Source organism: Ailuropoda melanoleuca, chromosome 4 (genome assembly GCF_002007445.2).
Source record: "Ailuropoda melanoleuca isolate Jingjing chromosome 4, ASM200744v2, whole genome shotgun sequence".
Lineage (NCBI taxonomy): Eukaryota > Metazoa > Chordata > Mammalia > Carnivora > Ursidae > Ailuropoda > Ailuropoda melanoleuca.
The window spans coordinates 2,600,524-2,620,846 of NC_048221.1; the positions used below are offsets into that span (position 1 = coordinate 2,600,524).

General features: G+C 62.9%; 1 protein-coding gene across 1 annotated transcript in view; it reads right to left on the minus strand.

Annotated features, from left to right (window-relative positions):
• Positions 1-6: 6 nt before the first annotated feature.
• PIP5K1C (phosphatidylinositol-4-phosphate 5-kinase type 1 gamma) overlaps positions 7-20,323 on the minus strand; it is a 28,824-nt gene continuing 8,507 nt past the window's right edge. The window contains exons 6-17 of the mRNA XM_034657496.1: positions 17,560-17,712; positions 15,939-16,238; positions 15,087-15,292; positions 13,460-13,546; positions 12,048-12,096; positions 10,053-10,137; positions 8,303-8,464; positions 7,380-7,518; positions 7,259-7,291; positions 5,974-6,078; positions 3,653-3,767; positions 7-2,416 (exon numbers count right to left, since the gene is read on the minus strand). Of these exons, the coding sequence (XP_034513387.1) occupies positions 2,243-2,416; positions 3,653-3,767; positions 5,974-6,078; positions 7,259-7,291; positions 7,380-7,518; positions 8,303-8,464; positions 10,053-10,137; positions 12,048-12,096; positions 13,460-13,546; positions 15,087-15,292; positions 15,939-16,238; positions 17,560-17,712 (1,608 nt within the window). The 3' untranslated portion in view covers positions 7-2,242. The remainder of the gene's footprint in view (positions 2,417-3,652; positions 3,768-5,973; positions 6,079-7,258; positions 7,292-7,379; positions 7,519-8,302; positions 8,465-10,052; positions 10,138-12,047; positions 12,097-13,459; positions 13,547-15,086; positions 15,293-15,938; positions 16,239-17,559; positions 17,713-20,323) is intronic.

The window sequence follows — 20,323 nt, forward strand, 5'->3', positions numbered from 1 at the left end:
GGGAGGGGGCGGGGCGGGGGCCGGGTTTGCTCGCTGTCCCCTCCCCTCCTGCTCGGCCCTCCCGGGGCACCCTTGCCTCCGTGCTGGCCCGGCAGCACCCCAGCCTCAGGTCCTGCCTGCTGTGCGGCCACCGGGGCCGCCAGCTGGAGCAGAACCCTGAGGACCCTCCACTGGGGGTCCTGGGTGTTGAGGGCGTCGGGGGCGCAGGGTGGAGCCCATTTCCTCAGGCCCAAACGCACAGATCAGCGGGGGGAGACCGAGGCCCCGGGAGACCCGGAGAGCAAGCAGTAGAGGCCCAGCCAGAGGGTGGGCAGCCCGTCCTCCAGCTGTTTCAGGGAAGTGGGCCCCATTCCGGGTCAGACTGGGGGAAGGAGCGCACGTTCCTCCGGCACCCACACCTGTTCCTTCTGGGTCTGTTCTCACCGCAAGAACCCCAGCAGCCCCCTTCTCTTTCTTCTTCCTCTTTCCCGGGACCCCCCACCCCCAGTCTCAGCGCCTGTGGACCTGCCCCCTTGCCCGGGCTCTGCTCAGATCACGGGGCCTGAGCAGGCACCTCCCCTGGCTAAACCCACGAAGGCCACAACCCATCGAGCCCCACACCTGCCCCTCCTCGGTCGGGTTGCGACCACCAGCCTCACCCTGCAGGGGTGGCCTTCTTCGAAGCCTCAGGAAGGACAAGCGCCAGCATGTGGCCTCTGGCTCTCCAGGGGAACGCAGGGCCCCTGCCCTCACTGCCCCTCGGGGCCCCCACTGCCTTTCCCCACCTCTGTGCCCACTCCCCCCTGCCCCTCCTACAGCTCTCCCTGCAGAACCTGCCCTCAAGGGCCAGACCGCCAGCACCCACAGGAGGCACCTGGCCCGCTGGGCACCATGTGGAGCTCGTTCTTGCTTCAGCACCTGGCCCAGGGCCACACCCCCCAAAGGCCGTCCATCAGCGGATGCTCACTGCTTAGCGGTCACAGCGCAACAAAAACTCCAGCCTGCCTGGAAGTCCGGGGGGCGTGGGGTGGGGCCTGTCTGGGGCTGCCCAGTGTCCCACACAGGGCTGCGACATCACATGTTCAGAGCCAGGGTAGCTGCCCCTCTAGGGCAACAACCTGTGGCAAGAGGGTCTCCACCTGAACTCTGCAAAGAGCCAGCCCCAGGGGAGGGAGGGAATGCGGGCAGCAGGACCCAGAACCCCGTGATGACCCCACTAAAGTGGAACCAAGGCAACATCCTCCCCACCACCGCAGGCCCTAGGGTCTGCTCCCGCTCCCCTCGCCTTCACACGTGCTGCCCCCTCTGCTCCTGTGTGCCCCCCACCAGCTTCTGCTGTGCCCTCTACAGAGCCCACCCTTCCTTCTCCCACCTCCCCACACCCTGGGGTCAACCCCTCTCCAGCCTTCCTTCACAAATCGCTCCCCTGGTGGGGGGGCCTCAGGGCCTGCTGCGTGTCCCCAGTTCTTGGATCATCTTAGGGGTGTGGCTCCCAGTCTCAGCAGGACACGGCACAGTGGGAATGTCTGGGGAAGTGGTTTCTACTTCTTGGGTTTGCTCAGCAGTGCTGGACACCCAGCGACACTCACAGACATTTGGGGCCAGGGGTGTGAGCCTCTGAGGGGCCTCATCTTGAGAACAGAAACTCCTGCTTCAGGTATTCAACCCACTGTGCCTGAGCGGTGTGTGGCTCTGGGCAGGTTACTGGGTCTCTCATTTATTGTCCACGAGGACAGTAACAGGTCCTGTTAATACCTTTGCTACACAGCGTCCCAAGCACAATGGGTAGATGAGTGTCTCCTAGACACACGGGCTGCTTGGGAACTTGGACCCAGATTTTATCTAAACCATGCCCTCTTGTGGGCTTTCTGGGGAGCCGAGACCCCGGTTTCTCCACTGTGAAGTGGGTATGGAAATACCACCTCCTCTCTCCTGCAGTTGAGAGCCTGGCTTTGTAGTCCCTTTGCCGACCCACGTGACCACCTGCCTCTGCAGGGCACATCCCCCTTCGGGAGCCATGGGCAGCCAGGTCTGAATATAGGGCAAGTGTCCACCAACTTGTCCCTCGCTTAGGCAGGCTGGGGAGAGGGGCAGAGGCACCGGGGGGCTGGGGTCAGATGCAGACGCCACCACAGCCAAGTCCCCTTAGCCCTGGCTGTGAGCCTGTAGGCCTAGCAATGCCCACCTCAGAGGGACCTAAGTGACGTCACTGGGGGACACATGACCGGCCTCAGTGGTGGCGATTCTTTCCCCAAGTCCCTTCTCAGAGGACGAGGGACAGCCAGGACCTGTGGCTCCCAGATGCCCAGGGTGGTGGAATGGGGGCTGGGCTCCCTGGACGCCTGCTGTGGTCACTTACAGTCCCTGAGGAGCTCAGCGTCACGGCCCGCAGTCGGCGATGCCGGGGAGAGTAAATCCAGTACCTCCCATCGGTGAACTGGGTGGGCCGGGCGGGCGGGGGAAGAAGCAAACAGAGGATAGGATGAGGCAACAGGAATCCAGCGGGTGGTTAGGCGGGGAGGGCACTGGGCAGGGGCAGGTAAGCCGATGGCCAAGCAGGAGGTGAGTTTCGGGGTGGCGGGGTCCCACTGCAGCCTGCTACCTTTTCTGCTGCCCGCAGGGCCTGGCTGCCCACTCAGGTGTCAGGACCCAGACGCACACATAGGACATGGCCCCCTGGGGCCGCCTCGCACACTGATCCACAGGATGGGACACAAACCAAGCCCCCAGGGATGGGGAGCCGACGGCGGGTGTGGGGGTGCACACACAGTGCCTGCCCCTGTTACTTCTCCAGGCCAGACAGAGGCGCCAACACAGACAGCAGGGTGGTGGGAGCTATAGGGCAGCAGGCCCCCAGCTCGCTGGCCATGACTGAGGGTCTGGGAGGAGGACAGGCAGTCCCCTTCATTGCATAAGGCCATCTGACCCCTGAGCAGGGCCGCCCAAGGAAGGCAGCATCAGGACCCCCTGTCGGGGGTCACCGGACTGGACTCTGCAGGTTCCCTGGCCACCCAGCACCCACCTCACCCAAGCTCCCGGCCCAGCTAACCTGTCTGCCTGCGGGAGAAGCAAGGGGGGAGGCGACCCCCTGCTCTGGAAGAGAGGTCCTGAGTCCCTGGGGCAGGGCCCCTTCCTGCTCCGACAGACCCTGCCCCATCTGGGAGCAGCCACGAGCCCTCGGCCAGTGAGGACGGCAGCGTGACGCACGCCTGGCCCTCAGCACAATCCTCCGGCCTCCTCAAGAACAGAAACCACCCAGCTGTACCAGCCACCCAGCAGGAGAAGATCCACACAGTTTGCAGCCCTTGGTGGCTGGCCCCAGGTCTGCCCAGTGACCGAGAGCTTGAAGACTCCAGATGTTTCCTAGGGAGACACGGTGGCCTGGCTAGGGCCAGGGCCTCGACCGGTGGCCTGGCGGTGGTCACGGGGCCTGGGGAGGAGGGACGGGGCAGTTCCCTGGCCTTGGAGTGGCCTGGCCTGGATGGTGCCATGTGAGTGTGTGAGTGTGAATGCGTGTGAGGGCACAGTGGGTGTGCAAGAGTGTGTGGATGTGAGCGTTGACCAGTGAGTGCACTGTGTCCACACGAGTGCCTTGTGAGTGTGTGTGACTGTGTGTGCACAAGTGTGTGTCTGATCGAGGGCCAGGCGATGGAAGGAGCTGTGGGGGACTTACAAAGTAGATGTCCGTGGCGGGGGCGTCCTCCTCATCCGAGGCCTGGCTGGCGGGCTCTGAGGCCTGGCTGGTGGTTTCTGCTTCGGCAGCGGCAGCGGCTGGGGAAGCCTCCACCCTGGGGACAGGTGGACACAGGAGTCCTGGAGTGGGGCTCTGGACAGCACCCAGCGGCCGCAGTCCCAGCCCGCCTCCTCCCCTCTCATCAGGAGGTCATCACAGAGACAAAAGACTCAGCAAGCCAAATAAAACAAACCCCCACCCCCAAATACCTCTCCGGGGGAGGGGGTTTGCCCACCCGCTAACAGGTGAGCCTCTCCCCGCCCCTGCTCCATCTCACACTGGTGGGCAGGTGCTGGCCTCACCATTCACCACCGGGGCGACCCTGAAGGTCCGTTCCCATCGCTGAGCCTCAGCACCCTCACCTGTAAAGCAGGGACACCTGGTACCCACCCCCACGTTGGGGTCAGAACCTTCTCTGAGCACTTACTATGCGTGAGACCCGTTCAAGAGCCTGGCATGAATTCACCCAGCGACTCTCCCCTGAGGCAGGGGCTGCCGCTGTCCTGAGTTACAGATGGGAAACAGGCTCCGGGTGGAAGGGGAGGCCAGGCCTAGGCCTCAGTTGGAGGCCGGGTGGTCAGGGTACAATTTCCATCTCATGACCAAAATGCCCAGCTCCGAGATGGGGGGAACCCGTAACCACAAAGAGCTGGCTCTCCAGCCACGTGGGAGGGGGGCTGTTTGGGAGGCAAAGACTGAAAGATGTGTCATGCTGCAAGAGTTTGGCTAATAGCGGAAAAGCGGCTGGCGGCAGACACCGTGGTGTGTGTGTGTGTGCACGTGCCTCTGCGTGTCCGTGACATAACTCTCGGTGGCCAAGTGCAGGCTGGGAGTGTGTGTGACCGCTAAGCAAGGTGTCTTGAGAGAGAAGAGAAATTTAAAAGCACGTAAAGCAGAAATCACAAGAAAAGCAAGAAAAATTTGATGACAATGCAAACACAGACCCAAACAGACCCAAGGGGCCCAACGAGGACGTGCAGAAGTGCACGCTCCTGATCGGTACGTTGGACACAGCCAGCCCCGAATGTTCCATCCCTCGGCAGACCACAGGTTTCTCTCGCACGCCCACGGACGTTAGAAAATGAACTGTGGGGCGCCTGGGTGGCTCAGTCAGTGAAGTGTCTGCCTTCGGCTCGGGTCATGATCCCAGGGTCCTGGGACCGAGCCCCACGTCCGGCTCCCTGCTCAGCGAGAGTCGGCTTCCCCCTCTGCCCCTCCCCCCAGCTTGTTTTCTCTCTCTCCCAAATAAATAAAATCTTTTAAAAAATGAATTTTGTATTTGACCACGAAGGCTTTCAACTGTTTAAAAAATATACATCAATTTTTTTTAAGGCCATTTTCTTCAACTTACAACTGAATAAAAACAGACATAAGTACTAAACACGTAAACAGGTCTTCAAGTCCTGGAAAGCTGAGAGACACCTGTAAATAAACCTGAGAGCAGGGTCTCTCCCCCTTGGCACCATGGCCGGTGGGGCTAGATATTCTCTGCGGCGGTCCTGGGCGCTGGTGGGGGCCGTGAGCGGCATCCCTGGCCCCCTCGGTGCCAGGAGCCCCCAGTGTGACAAGCACAGGTGTCCAGACACCGCCCCGCGTCCCCTGGGGCAGGGTCACTTCCGGTGGCTGAAGGCACAGCCCTATATCAAAGAGTCGGTGTAAAAGACCTGCCTCACATTGAACCCACGGAACATGGCAGGAACATGGCAGGAGCGGAGCACCCAGGACAGCAGCCAGAAGCACAACCTTATTACAGAAGAAAAGGAGCCCGAATGCTTGACCTCCGCTAGAGAGGAAGGACCGTGCATGGAGCCAAACCAGAAGTTGGAAGGAAGGCATTAAGGAAGAATGGAAGTGAATGACACAGGAACCAGACACGGCCGGGAAAGGGGATTGGGTCCAGAGGTGGCTCCCTGGGGGAACCGAAAAGCCCCCTCCCGCAAGCCCGGGGCTCAGGACCACAGCGGGGGAGAACTCTGGGATTGATGCATCACTTGCAGCTCGCCTGGAGGTCTGAGGCCCCAGATGAGGCAGCTGTCCCATCCCCCCAGGGGCCCCTGAGCAGACTGCCTGGTTCCCACGCCCTGCATCCCCCCATTTCCAGTGGGAGGCCCCATTCCCAGCCTCTCCCACCCCCCCCGCCCCGCCCAGAAAGTGGACTACATTCCCCAGCCTGCCTTGCTGCCAGCTGGCCACGTGGCCAAGGTCAGCCAATGGGAGCAGAGCAGACACCGAGAGCATGAGTCCGGCAATGGGACACTCACCCCGCATCCTCCTCCTTGGGGACCACGATCTCCACGCTGCACGCAGGCTCCACCTGCACCGTGATCTGCTGCAGGTCCTCCTCTGCGTGTGTCTCCTCCTGAGGCCTGGAGGCAGTGGGAAGCTGCACCTCACTCTCTGTCCTCACCCTAACTTTGCCCCCCAGGGGCGCCAGCCAAGCGCCAGGCCAACGCGGATCTCCAGCCCTGGTGGGGGCCTCCATGGGGTGCTCTCTCTGGGTGCCATCTGACCAGTGCCCTGAGCTGGCCCAGCTCACCCCCCGTCCCTCTGGCTGTCATGCCCACCTGGGGTCTGCAGGGGGCAGGGACTGGTTGTCCACCTGGGGCCATCATGTGACTCAGGTACCAGCAGGGGCATGTGTGAATGGTGGCCTGGATCCTGCCCACCCTCCTGGGGTTAGCTGGGCACTGGCCTAGGGCCTGGACTGGGGGGGGGGGAAGTTCCAGGGGTTTCAAGGTCCAGGCCCCTGCTGGAGATGGGTCAGAACATTCTGGCAGCTCTCTCCGGATGGCAGCACCAGAGAGCAGAAAGGTCGCTGAGGTGCGAGCAGGACAGAGGGAAGTGCATTCTGCCAAACGTGCTTTATGCTGTAACTTTTTCCCCCCTTCAAATGGCAGGAATAATTGCCCCAACGCTAAACGAGGCGTATTCACTGTGGTCTGTTGGCAACAACTGAAGTGCCCCTGAGGACAGGCTACGTTCTGTCAGATGGAAGACAGTCCCAGGAGCTCCATGCTCACAGGTGACCTCTATCTGCCAAGTGTGCAAAGCAAGGGGCACCGAGCTATGCTGGTGGCAAGACAACAGGCAGAAACAGGCCCGCAGGCTTGTTTTCTCATATATTCATAAAATATTTATAAAACGCAACAAAAAGCCCGTCCAGGGGTTGCTCCCAGGGAGGGGGAGGAGCATCGGTCAGGAGGTTTTCACTCTATTCTCTTCTGTACCTCTTAGAATAAAACTATTTAATAGAAAGGAAAACGGATCAACAAGCAGGTTCAGGGAAGGGGTCTTCCGGTCCCCCTCCTCGTGTGTGTGTGTGTGTGTGTGTGTGTGTGTGTGTGTGTGTATGTGCGCGCGCGTGCGCGCAGAGAGGACTCCAGAGTAAGTCAAGATTCTGTGCAGTTCTAGAGCCGAACTTAAATCTGTGCCCAGCAAAGTGGTCAAAGAGGCGGGGCTCTGAGTGGCAAAACGCAGGGGGCATAAGTCCCGAAGACTGCGTGCGCCGCCTGCAGAGACACGCAAGCGTCTGGATCAGGNGCTCACCGGCCATCCTGTCCCGAAGACTGCGTGCGCCGCCTGCAGAGACACGCAAGCGTCTGGATCAGGTGGGGCAGGCGCCCGCCCCGCCCCCGCCCCGCGGACAGACACACCCCGGGCCCCTCACCGGTACCGCGGCTGCTCCGATGTCTCCGAGGGAGATCGCTCCGGGATGGAGAGCGACGTGGAGGACAGGGTTGTGGCGATGGAGGCGGTGGTGGCCTCCTCAAAGGACGGCGGCGTGCAGGGCAGGAGGTCGGGCCGGCCTGCGGGGAGGAGGCTATGGGCGCTGCCGCAGCCCTTCCAGGCCTCGGGCTCCCCCTGCAGCTTGGCTCACCCTCAGCAAGCCGTGCCCCGCCCCACCTGCCACCCAACACTCCACTCTGCTCGGCGGCTTTAAGAAGGTCAATACGCTCGAACTGACCCTTGGCACAAAAGCTCCCAACAGCCCACTACTCTCAACCTGTAACCCAAACCCTCCTCAGGCCCACAGGCCCTGCCCACCCGCCTGCCCGCTCCCCACTTGGCTCCAACCACACAGGCCTCCTGCTGTCCCTCTAGCCTACCAGGCCCTGTGCTACCCCAGGGACTTTGCATGGGCAGTTTCTCCCTTCCTTGATACTATTCCCCCCCAGCCCCTCTCTGCCTGGAATCTTTGACTCTTTAACTCTGGGAACTGGGAGGGACTTTCCAAAGTATCATGCCCAACCCCATCGAGTGCTTCGTCCCTCTAGGTCTCTGGACACCTGGTGATGGGGTGAGTCACCTCTTCAGGTGGCCCCTTCTCCGTTCAGCTCTCCCTCTGGCAGTCCCAGCTGCTCCCCCTCCCCACTTCCCGGAGGGCTGCAGACCTCGGGTTGGGATGAGGGGGTGACTATGACCCAGGCCCCTCCCATCCAGATTGCCAGCTTCAGGAAACCCTTCCTCACACTGGGTTGCTCCCTGTATTCCCTCCCGTCTCAGCCCCCCAGGGACATCGCCTTTCTTTCCCCGGCAGCCCCCTTCTCTCTCCCGTCACCAAAGCAGCCGCTCCCCGGCCTGCCCAGTCACCTTCGTCCTCCAGCGTGGGGTAGCTGCGGGCCCCCCGGAGGTCGTACTGTGTGTCCTCCCGCTCGCTGGGGATCTGGCTGGCCGAGAAGGCAGCTGTGGGCCCCAGCGGCTTGACGGCCAGCAAGGCACCACGGCCCTTCTTGGACGGTGAGGATTTCAGGGCTGTGGAGAGAGGTGGACTGGCACTTGGGGCAGCCTGGGAGCCCGGTGGCAGCACCGAGGCAGGGCCCCACCAGCCCCCATCCCCAGTCTGCACGAAAGCCTGGCTGGCCCCCCTTGAGGCTGGCCACCTGCACACATGGCCCCCGCTGCCCAGCCTCCAGCCCAGCCCTCAAGCCTGGGCAAGAAGCAATATTCTTTGTGGAGAAAACCCTGTACTGCTTTCTACCCAGCTCTGCCTCGGGAGGTCCCAGGAGCCCCCTTTGTTGAAACCCACCCTGGCCAAGGCCTCTACTTTCAGACAACGGAGGCCTTGGGCCGTGCAGGGCTCAGCACCAAGGGCCTGGCTCCAATCCAGGCAATGTGGCTCAGCCCCTCTGAGCCCCAGCACCCTCGTCTGCAGCAACAGGGTCAGACGAGGGGGGTGACCCCGTGATGCCGTCTGCACCTGGCCTAGCCCGTTGGTGACTGTCACCGTGTTCTCCCTCTTCCTGTGAGCTCCGCTCCCAGGATGGCCAGCACAACGCCCAGCACACAGTAGGCACTCATTTCGCCCGGTGTCCCTGGAGGCTGGCATCCCCTCGGGACCACAGTGAGAATGATGCCAAGGGAAGGGCTCTAAGAAGCGGTACGCTGACGAAGACGGACAACCCGCTCTCAGGAGACAAAGGCCAGAATTGTGGCGTTTGCCCATTTCCACGATGTCAATAATCCCACTGTCATCGATTTCAAGCTACTGGCTCGATGTCACGGAATGTGGAGTCGTGTTGGCTCCGTGAGCCGGCTCCAGGTGACCGGGGCTGGGTCACCGGCACAGAGGCCTGGCCCAGGCTGGGAGAGCAGGTCCCACGCCGGGCATCGGGCTGCCCTTGCTGCCCCTGCGGAGCCACTTCCTGCAGTGTAAAGCCCGGAGAAGAAGGTGCACACTGAGGCCGTCCCCACGGATGACACGGACTGAACACCTAGTGCGTGCTGGGCCCCGGGCTGGATGCTGGGGACACAGAGTGACCAAGGCTGACAAGCACGCTGCCTTCTGGGCGCACAGGGAGTAGGGAGCAGATGGCAGACACGTGGACAGAAAGAGCCTTCCAGGCAGCATGTGGGATCCCGGCCCGGGCTGTGCACCAGGATCTGGGACTCGAGGCCCAGCACAGACGGGACCTCCCGAGGCCACCCACGGGGCACAGGGCACCTGCCTCTGTTTGTCCTGTGCCCTCCCTGACAACGCCCGGTCTGGCTGATGAGCGGCTGCCTCCGGGCCCGCCAAGGCTGTGTTTCCTTGGTGAGGACACGAGGCTGCGGGTGGCCCCTAGGACTGGTGCAGGGCCGAACACACCTGTTGTGTGTGGAAACACATCTAGCCCTCACAGCTCTGTACAGACAAGGAAACTCAGGCATGGAGCAGGACGCAGTGGGGCCAGAACTCAAGCTCAGACAGCAGGCCCGAGGCCCCGGGCCGGGCCCCAGGACGGTGGCGTCCTGACTACCCTGTTCTCTGGACCAAGTCCCTGACCGAGCCCCGAAGACGGCCACCCCGCCTCCCCACTCCGCACCCTGGGGCCCTCCTGCCCAAAGGGCCTGGGAAGCTCACAGGAATTCTTCCGGAAGACCGTGTTGCTCATGAACTTGAAGAAGCGCTCCGCATAGAAGCTGGGCCGGTGGACAGAGACGGTGTCCTGGCAAGAGAAGCAGGGCCCGCGGGCAGGACGGGCTGAGTGCCGCCGCGCCGCCAGTGCTCCCCGCGTCCGGAGACACGGAGAGCGGGACACGGAGATGGGTCCACGGCACAGGGCTAGCAGGTAATGGTGGCAGGGAGGGGTCTGGGGGGGACATTTCTTCATTATAAACCCACCTGTGTTTTTAATCTTTTGAGCCATGTGAATAAAACAGCAAGTGAAAGAAGTAAACGAATAAATATCAAAATAAGGAAGCTGGAGTTCTCTAAAGCAGGGCTCGCTGGAGGACGGCCGAACACCTGCATTCTAAGCAACGTCTGGTGGCACCCAGTCACCCCTGCTCTGGGGACAAGTGGCAGCTGGTGTTGCTCAGTGCCAGGCAGACCTGACTGTGGCACCGCTCACCGACGGTGACCCTGGGCAACGCACGGCCTCTCTCAGAGCTGCTTCCTCACCGGCTCGACAGGGAGGCTGGACACGGTGACACCTGCTGTCCGTACGGGAGGGGGCCCAGCACACAGTTTGTGCTCCGGCAATGTTGGGCCCCTAAAGGCGGGGACTCCTTGCTATTGCCCAGGGGCCAGGGACCTTGCCTTCTATGGCACAGCGTCCCCTCGGCACGGTGGACACCATCCCGGGCACTGGGAAGCTGAGCCGCATCCCTGTCCCCAACCCCTCGATGCCAGGAGCTCCCCCAGGGGTGACAAACACAGACGTCCCCAGACATGGCCCAGGTCCTCCACCCGCTATAATGTAATAGAACCCATGGGGACACACAGCTTCCAGAATGCAAACTACATTTCCCGTCCTCACTGCAACAAGGCATGACCGCAGGACCACATTCTGGCCGAGGGTGTGGGTGCCAAGGCGGGGACAGTTTCTGCCCTCTCCTCTGCCTGGAGTGCCGTGGGGGACCAGCCACCAGGGCTGGGGGCTGAGGGCCACACCCAGAAGAACCTGGGCCTCTACTGCACGGGCCAGCCTACCTGCCCCAGACTGCTCACACCGTATGGTTACTTTGATCAACATCTGGGCCCCCAGGAGCTGACCCAAAGCTTACTTTCAGAGATCTCAACTAGCCTCCCCAGGACTTGGCAACTGTCCTGTCTGCCACGGATTCCTAACACCATGGAACAGCTTCCTGCTGACTGGCTGCCCCCTGGACCTTCTCGGTGCACTTTCTGGAAGCTTCCATCTGGACCCTCTAAGCACTCTCTGAGGGGTGTCGGGGGCTTTTACAGACTACGTGAACACAGACAGCCCTTAGCACTTTAGTAAGAATCGGTCTGAAGGGGGGCCATGGGAGGAGAGGCGTGCATCCGAGGCACAGCTGGACCAGGGCTGCCTGGGGCCCCCAGGTGGGCTCTGTTTGCTCCCTAACAGCTGGTCCTCACGGTCTTTTATATTTGGAAATAATCCACCGCCAGTATTCACACAGTGGCAGCGCTGACAGGAAAAAGCACATTCCAAGCTGTCCTCCAGCAACGGAGACATTCTGAAGCAGGCCACCCACCCCGTGGCAACAGGTCAGCGCTGCACAGTCGCGCCCATATGACCCCCTCCATATCGCAGCACATTTCCAGAACGTTCCTTGCCTAGCTGGCCCCTGACGTTCCCGGTCAGGCTGTCTTTGGGAACCCTTCCAACTCAGCTCGGGGGTCCTCTCCTCCAAGAAGCCTTTCTGTACCCCTCACCAGGGGCGATCAGACCCCCTCACTGGAGACCCTACAGCCAGCTGCCTGTGCTTTCCCATCTGGACCCTGAGCCCTTGGCCTGTGACTGCCGGCTCCCAGGGCCGCCCACTCCCAACGGACGGTGGCTCCAGAAAAGAGGAAACACGTCTGCTGTCACGGCCCCAGAGATCGTTACGTTTGTGGACTAACGAACGGATGACGATGCTCGATGCTCACCCCGTCGTGGACGAGAGCCTTCCAGGTATGTTCCAGCTTCTTGATGAACCTACAGGGAGAAGAAACACCTGAACCCCTGCCAAGCTTTCGGGCCCAGGGCTTCTCCGGAGGACACCGGGCCACCACGACTGCAGGTGCTCCTGGCACCGAGGGGGTAGGGGAGCCCCAGTCTAGAGGAACTGAGGCTGCCTGCTGCAGCCAGAGGCCACCTCCCTCTTCCTGTCCCTTTGTCCCCCTCCCGGCCTCCTGGCAGCTCCTACCACTGCTACTCTTGGAGAGGAAGTGAAGAGGCCACAGTGCTTGACCCCGTGGGGGACTGATGGCAAGCGCCTCCCAGAGTTCATCCTTCCCCTGTCCTCATGGCCTAGGCTGAGCCCTGGTCCTCTAAGCTGGAATTACGGCCCAGCACCGTGGCTTTAACTAGGCCCCTGCACACCTGGGCTGGGACAATGGTGCCTCCTCCGGGCAGCCTTCCTGGACACCCCCTAGTCTGCAGCGGGGGAGGGTCCTCTCCTCAGCACACACCCCCTTATGACACCCCCAGCCCCAGATGAGCTTGTGGCTGCCTGATACATGCTGGCCCACCCTCCTTGCCTCCACTCAGAGCCTCTGCAGACACCCAGGTCTGCTACTCCAAAAGCTTCTTCACCCTCTCTAACTCAAGAGGGGACATCCCTGCAGCAGAGATCTGCCCTCAGGGAGGAAAAGAGGCTGCGATCTTGATGGGCAGGAACCACGTTCTGTATTTAGGAAAGGAAGACATGCGACATGGGACAAATCACCCAGTGCTCAGTGGGCTTCCTGAGGGGGTGGACAGGAAGTGGGGACCACCACGCCCACGACACCCCCTGTCATGTCTGGATTGTGCATAGGGAACACCTCCTACTCTCGGGATGAAACACTGATGGTTAAAACACGCTCACTGCCGAAACCTCATCGAGGACGAGCACGGGTAACGGAGTTGCCGACACCCCAGCTCCAAGCAGCAGGTAAGGCTTGTGTGTCTGCTCCTTGGGCTCTGCCACGCTCGAGACCACACAACATGAGGCTCCAGCCACGAGCATCTATTCTTGCCCATCGTAGGAGCGGTCCGGGGATGCCGTGCCTCGTGGCTCCATTCAGCCCAGCACTTGGCATACAGTAGGTGCTTAACAGACAGGGCTGGATGGAAGATGAGCTGGCGACACCCCAGCCATCGCCCAGGCCCCATGCCAGCCTCAACCTCTATCTGAAGGAAGCTCTCACCACATTCCTAGCACAAGTCCTGAAGGTGGCGTCACCTGGTTGGGGACCAAACGCCTCCCTTTAGGGCCAGGCAGCCAGTTGGGAGCCTTCTGTGGGGTGGGGGCACGGGGCAGGGTATGACTAAGGAAGTCTTGAAAGTAGAGGGCACACTGCTTCTGTGAGGAAGCCAGTGCATCTGGGGAAGGGGGAGGCAGGCAGGGGGAGGTAGCAAGAGACGCTCCCCTCGGCCGTTCACGGCGGGAATCCCGCCCATCCTGGGGAGAGAGGGGGAGAGCGCCTTCAGCACCCCACGGTGCTGTGCCATACCGGCCAGGGGGCAGGGGCACCAGGGACTGGCCCTGCCAGGAGCCCTCCGCTGGGGGGCCCCGGAGGAGCCAGGGCCCACATGCTCCCTGCAGGAGGCAGTGCAGCTGGGACTGGGCTGCTCTCCACTCCTCTTGGACACGCCACTCGAAGCTGGAGGCTGGAGGCTGCCAAAGGGCCCGGCACCCACAGGCCTGAGTGCACGCGCACACACGCCCATGCACACCCATGCACACGCTCAGCCTGGGCGGGGCCACCAGGGCTTGTGGGTGCCGCCGGGGGAGTTAGTGGCTTCACTCGGCCCCAGGCCTACATGTGCCCGGTCCAGCATGGTTAGTGAGGTCACACAAGGCAGCGACTGCCCTCAGGTCACCAACGACCCCAGACCCGCCAGGCCCAGGCCCCCCGCAGGCTCTGCTCACGGCACTCCACGCGCTGCTGAGCTCACCTGCGCACCCCGCCAGCCCCTGCCAGGCCCTGCGCAGACCCTACAAACACCAAGATGGTGGGAGGTCGGGCCAGCTGCGCCAGGCCTTCGCAGCTCCCCGCCCGCCCTGTGGGGGCCTGGGGCTCTGCTCCTGCCCTGGCCCCCGCAGCCGCTGGCCTCGTGTGAATGCCAGGCCAGGGACAAGCCTCTCGGCCCCACCGGCTGGCTGCGCACCCAGGACAGCTGCTTCCACCTCCAAACCCCCGTTTCCCCAGATGATGGGGGTCATGCCCCCTCCTCCTCCTGGCCCCCCAGACTGGTCCCCGGTAGGTCAGTGTGTGGTGACAAGAAGTCAATCTCGACAGCCACCCACAGCGGCAGTCCCCCCCCGAGCTACGTCCACGTACACTAGATGATGTCCGGGGACGTCTGTGGTCCTCACAACTGGGGGTGTTCCCAGCATCGAGTAGGTGGGGGCCAGGGATGCTGCTCAGCCCCCCAGGGCCCAGGACACCCCCCACAAAGAATGACCTGGACCAGTGTCTGCAGTGCTGGGAGCGGGGAGGGGGCACCCCATGAGTCTGTCTCCCCACCCAACCTCGAGCCCTCATGGCAGGACCGGTCAGCCCACTGAGTCTCTGAGCCTCGGGCCTCGTCCTCCATCACAGCGGCCTGTTCTCCCGGGGGCTGTGGGCCTGGCACCCTAGTCCCCAGCGCCACCACCTTCAACACTTTTCCGGCTTTGCGGTGGATGGTGGTCCCTGAACCCATTCAGGGCTCCGGGATGTGGGGGGGGCACCTGTGTTCCCCACACGGACGGCAACGGCCTCAACCTGCTGGCAGATTAATCTGGAATGCCCCAGTCATCACACAGCCGGGTGTCTGTGTGTCCACCCGTGTGACCCTCGTGCAGGCGGGCGGGCACCACTGCTCCTTTGCAAACCAGGAACCGGCTGCCGACCTTCTCTTGCCCTCCCGGCCAACCTCCCACCCCCACCCGCCTCACACCTGGCACGGGGTGCGGGCGGACAAGCCGCAAGCCCCGCCAGCCCCACACCACCTACGTGTCGTCCGACTCGATGGCCTCCCCGCGCGCCGCCCCGCCCTGGATGGACTCCATGGCCGTGGAGTAGAGCGCCTTCTGGCCGAGCGGCCGCTTCTCGTCCGCGGTGCTCTGGGCACCCTCGGCCTGCCGCTCGCGCTCCTGCTGGTCGATGTTGTGCACGCCCAGCAGCAGGCTATAGTCCATGATCTTGAAGCTCTCCAGCACCTGCAGAGGTTGGGTCAAGAGGTCACGCTCTCCGCCCCCCTGCCCCACCCCGGCCCTGTGCGGCCCCCCGAGCTGCGTCTGGTCTGTGCACACTCAGTCCCCACAGACACACCACATTTCACAACATGGGGAGGAGACCAAGGGGCCGGGGGCCCAGGCCGGGCACTGGGCAAACAGCACCTGGGGGGCGGCATCTAACCGGAGGCCAGGCCACCTCTAGGAGCCCGGACAGGGCGTTTCCTTCCTCCCAACAGAGCTCCCTCCTGGCTGGCGACAGCGGAGGGGCCCGGGACCCCTCCTGGCCCCGAGGTCTCTTGACTCCTGGGCTCAGGCAAGCAGGTCCTGAGAGGTCCAGGGGCCCGTCTAGGGAGATCAGGCAGTTTTCGAAGAGGCCAAGGAGCCAGGGGTGGTGGGCTGAGCGGCCAGAGCATGGAGCAGAGGGCTCTGGAAGGCCCAGCTCCACACCTGCTAGGCTGGGGGCCTCCAGCAGGGACACCCCTCATCTCTAGAGGGGCAGGCACGACACCCCGGGCCGCACGGGTGGAGGAGACGGCGAGGACACGCCTGCAGGGCGGGCCGTGGATCTGGGGCTCAGCGGCGCTCGGACTCTCCCGCGCACGGGGTGGCGTGGGCACCGCGGCCTCACCAGGCAGTCCCGCTGCAGGGTCTTGACGAGCGCGGAGAAGGTGTCTGCGTCGAGCAGGAGCCCCTCGGGCACGTCCTGGATGAAGTCCAGGTCCTTGTAGGTGGGGATGCTCTTCTCCTTCTCCTTCTTGCTGGCCCGCCGCTTGTACGTGGAGCCCTTGAGGTCGAACTTGAGGTGCATCTTGACGACGCGCGGCAGGACGTTGTTCATGACCACCACACGGATGTTCTTGCCGCCCGACTGCACGCAGTACAGCCCGTAGAACTTGGGCAGCAGCGTCCTCGGGTTCTGGTTGAGGTTCTGGGGGGCGGGGAAAGGGACAGGGTCGGAGGAGCGTGGCCGCCACGGCTGCCTCCTCGCTCTGCCCGGGAGCCGCCCTTGGGAAGCCCTCCCTGACCACCTCCCTCCCGGGCCGGCCCCTCACTCTGCCCTCCCAGCATTCTGACGTGAGCCGGGATCTGTCTCCCCAGCCCCAACACGGGATGCTCCAGGAGGGCCCACGACGGAGGTGTCAGGGCTGGACCCGGTGTCTCACTTGCCCGCCCTGGGGTGACATGGGAGCCCGGCCTCCTGGCACCATCCAGGGCAAGGATTGGTGAACTCTGGCCGGAAGGCCAAGTCCAGCCACCCTCTTGTCCTCATACGGCCAGCCACAAGCTAAGAACAGCTCTAAGTCATGAAAATGTTGGAGGGAAAAAACAGAAAACTAGCATCTTGTGACAGGTGAGGACTCTGTGAGGTTCACGTTTCAGCGTAAGTGAAGGCTCACTGGCGATGGGCCAGGCCTGCCCACTCCCTTGAGGCCCACGGGGGCCTCCCTGCTGCAACAGCGGGGCTGAGCTGGGCAGGGAGAGGCTCTGTGGCTCTTTATAGAAAGCCTGCTGACCCCCGACCTAGGGGAGCCGGGGGCCCCCCCAAGCATCATGTGCTACAGATGAGATGCCCCAAGAGCAGATGGGTCACAGTCCATGCAGAGCTGCCCAGAAAGGCCCAGCCCCTCCTCTGCCAGGTGCCAGGTTGGGCTCCGCAGGGCAGGTGGGCACTCGGGTGGAGCCCACCCCCGTCCATGCCAGCTGCAGGACCCTGGCCACCTGGGGGATGGAAGTCTGAGGCTCCCACGTCCACCTCCGCCCAGAGGTCTGTTGTGCCCTTTCAGGTTGTGAGTCACACGGGGAATGGGAAGCACCCGGCAGTTGGTTCTTTGTGACACACCAGCTGGTGGCCCTCCCCCCTCCCCCATGCCTGAGTCACCAGCCCCACGAGACACGATTTCTGGGATCCGTGACTCAGGGGTGTCGGTGGGGGCAGGGGATGCGGAGTGAGGGTGGAACGGGTGCCCAGCCCCCCACGTCCCACCCGGCCTGGGGAAGGCCACAAGGGCCCGGATGGCCATTCCTGCCTGCCATGTGGTGGGGGGACCTTGTGAAGGGACCTCAAGGGCCATTCCTGCCTGCCATGTGGTGGGGGGACCTTGTGAAGTGACCCAGCAAGGCTGTCCGGGGCCTGCCCAAGAAGCGGGGTGGTGCCCTGGGGACTCCTGGGCCCCGTGTGCCCGAGCCTGGGAAGGGAAAGGAGCTGGGGACGGGGAGGACCGCAGGTGCCGCAGGGAAGGGCCCCTCACCATGTAGTAACCGGGCAGCAACTTCTGCAGGAACTCGGCCTCCTTGTGCATCACCGTCTTGATGATGAACTCATCGTCGCTGGTGACGTAGAACAGGGAGCCGCTGGCGCCGGGGTTGGACAGCTCGATCAGCGGCTCGTTGCACAGCGAGTACTGGGGGGGCAGTGAGTGGGCAGGTGGGTCGCTGACACCCCACGGGCCCAGCGGCGAATGGACAACTCTGAAACAGGTCACTGTCAGCGTCCTTTTACAGATGAAGAAATAGGCTCAGAGAGGGAGACTGACGTGCCCGAGGCCACACAGCACAGATTTGAACCCTGGGCTAGCCGCCAGCCTGGGTGCTCATCTCCTGGGGTCCAGTCCCTCTCCGGTTAGTAACAGACTCCCAGCTGTGTTGGGGTGCTGACACATCCAGCCACCGCTCACTTGCCAACCTCCCCCACAGCTAGGCGAGGCCATGACGGTCAACCTGGCTCACGAGCTGTCTGGAGAAGCTGCTGAGTGGGACTTCAGGGAAGGCTCCCTGAACGGGTGACAAAAGCTGGTGCCCCCTGACTCTGTGCCCTCCCCTCCATCCCATCTATTTCCACCTGGAATGCCGATGGGAGGGTTGGAACCCTAGTCACCACGCTGGACCACAAGGTGACCTCTGGTACAGAGGCCGCGCACCAGAACAGCAGAGAGAGGGGGAGCCCGTGTCTCTGGGGAGCAGCCCCCACCCTGCACCTGGCACCCCCGCCTCTCTTCCCACTGACATCTGCTTCCCCTCCGTGCTTGCTGCCATCAGCCCCACATGTCCTCCCCGGCAATGTGCGGGACATTCTGTGGACGCAGGGATTTATCTGGAGGGTTTTGTTCACGGAGGGTCCCCAGCACCTCGGACAGTGCCCAGCCTACAGTCAGTGCCTAAAGGCCACTCGAAGGCGGGGAGAGCTGGGCCCTGCAGGCTGCTCTCCTGGGCCTTTTCAGCTAGTGAGCCAATGAAGTGCTTTTCAGGATGAAAGCTGTTTGTTTGCGTTGGTTTCTGTCCCTGGTGCCCCCCAGAGTCCTGACTGAGTACCACTGGTATACAGCATGGATGAGGCCACGGCACGTTCGCCACTGGGCCAAGGGCACCAGCCCACCACACGGCAGCTGCCCAGCAAACATCTGCGGAATGACCCTGTGGGTTGTTGAAGTGTAACACGGGGGCCGGAAGATGGTAGGGGGAGGGGAGCGGGCACAGGTGAGAAGCAGGGACGCGCCCTCTCCAGTGGCTGCCACGAGTGCTGCCCACCCACAGCCACGAGGCACCAATACCTACAGAAATACAGAGGCCGACGTCCAGGCTGCTCAGCCCCCACCCGCTCCTCAAAAGAAACAGCGAGGGGCGGGCAGAGACCCTGTGGGGGCTGGTGTCCACGGGCCCCGGAGCCCACGGCTACCCCAAAGGCACTACAGCCGACCCCAGCTGGCAGGAGAGGGGAAAGTGCTGAGAGAAACGAGCGGTGGAAGGGGAGTGTGTGGCTTCGTACAAAAGAAGTCTGTGAGCAGAGAAGGTTCCAGAACCACATGGCTAATAGCAGCTGCCCCCAGGGAGTGACCTAGTCAAGGTATGGGGTCAGGCCTCATGGGGCCCTGGTTGCCGAGGGTGAAGTGGTGACATGCGTGGACCACCCAGCCAGGTGACCAACGGACGGGGTGGAGTCACGGGCAGACGACCACAGATGTGCCCCCTTTCTCCCTCCGAGACCAGGGGGGCACCTGTGGCCCAAGGCCAACTGACTGCAGCCCCCGCCCTGCACGTGCCCCCTCCCCCGCTCCCTCGCTGCTGTGCTGTCCAGCGCAGAAGCCAACACAGGACAGCCCAGCTCTCCCAAACAGTGACAGAGGACGCACCCCCCTGAACCTCAGGACCCGCGGCAGCGGCCAGAGAAGGCTCTGGAGCCAAGGTGGTGCCCATGGCGCCCGGGGACTCCTCGGGAAGACAGAGGCACCCTGAGGCGGCAGAGCTGACAAGTGGGGACAACCCAGCCGTGTCTGAGATCCCCAGCCCTGCCGCAGGAGGGCCTCTCGGTTCCAGGGGACCTTGTCACCCCGTCATGGCAGCAGGGCATGGCTTCAAGAGGCCAGAAGACATCTAATGAGCACCCACTCAAGGCTGAGACAGGACCTCGGCGACCTCTGTGTGTCCACTCTGGGGCCAGCACACGCCAGCTGGTGTCTGCTCCCCGCTAACGGGCACTGAGGCCATATCACCACTGCTACGGCTAATGCCACGGGCCTCCGCTCTACCCACGAGACCTAAAATCTAGGTTGCCCCGGGGTTGTTTCCATTCTAGAACCACCAGGCTGTCCTCACTCTGATAAAGTTGCAGGACCACAGGGAAGGTCAGCAGGGGAAGCCATGGAGCCTGCCATGGTGTGGTCCAAGGACCAGGCCTTGACCTTGGCAAGGGGCACCAGGATAGCTGGCGAACCCCTGGCCGAGCAAGAGCTGTTTCCCTGGGGAAGGACATGGCCGCGGCTCAGGGCACAAGCTTCCGTGGACCAAGAACCCAGCGGGAGCGCGCAGCCGAGGACCGCCCAGCACACGGGGAATCGAGTCACTGTGGCTGAGAATCAGCAGGACCACAGGCCCCAGGGATGGTGGACGGTGGCGGGATCGGGTGGGGCAGACCCGACGGCTGTGGACGTGCTCTCGTGCCTGGCTAAGACTTCCCGTATACAAAGCCGCCAAACAGCGACCAGACCTTCCCAAAGTGCAGACCGATCCCCCGTCTGC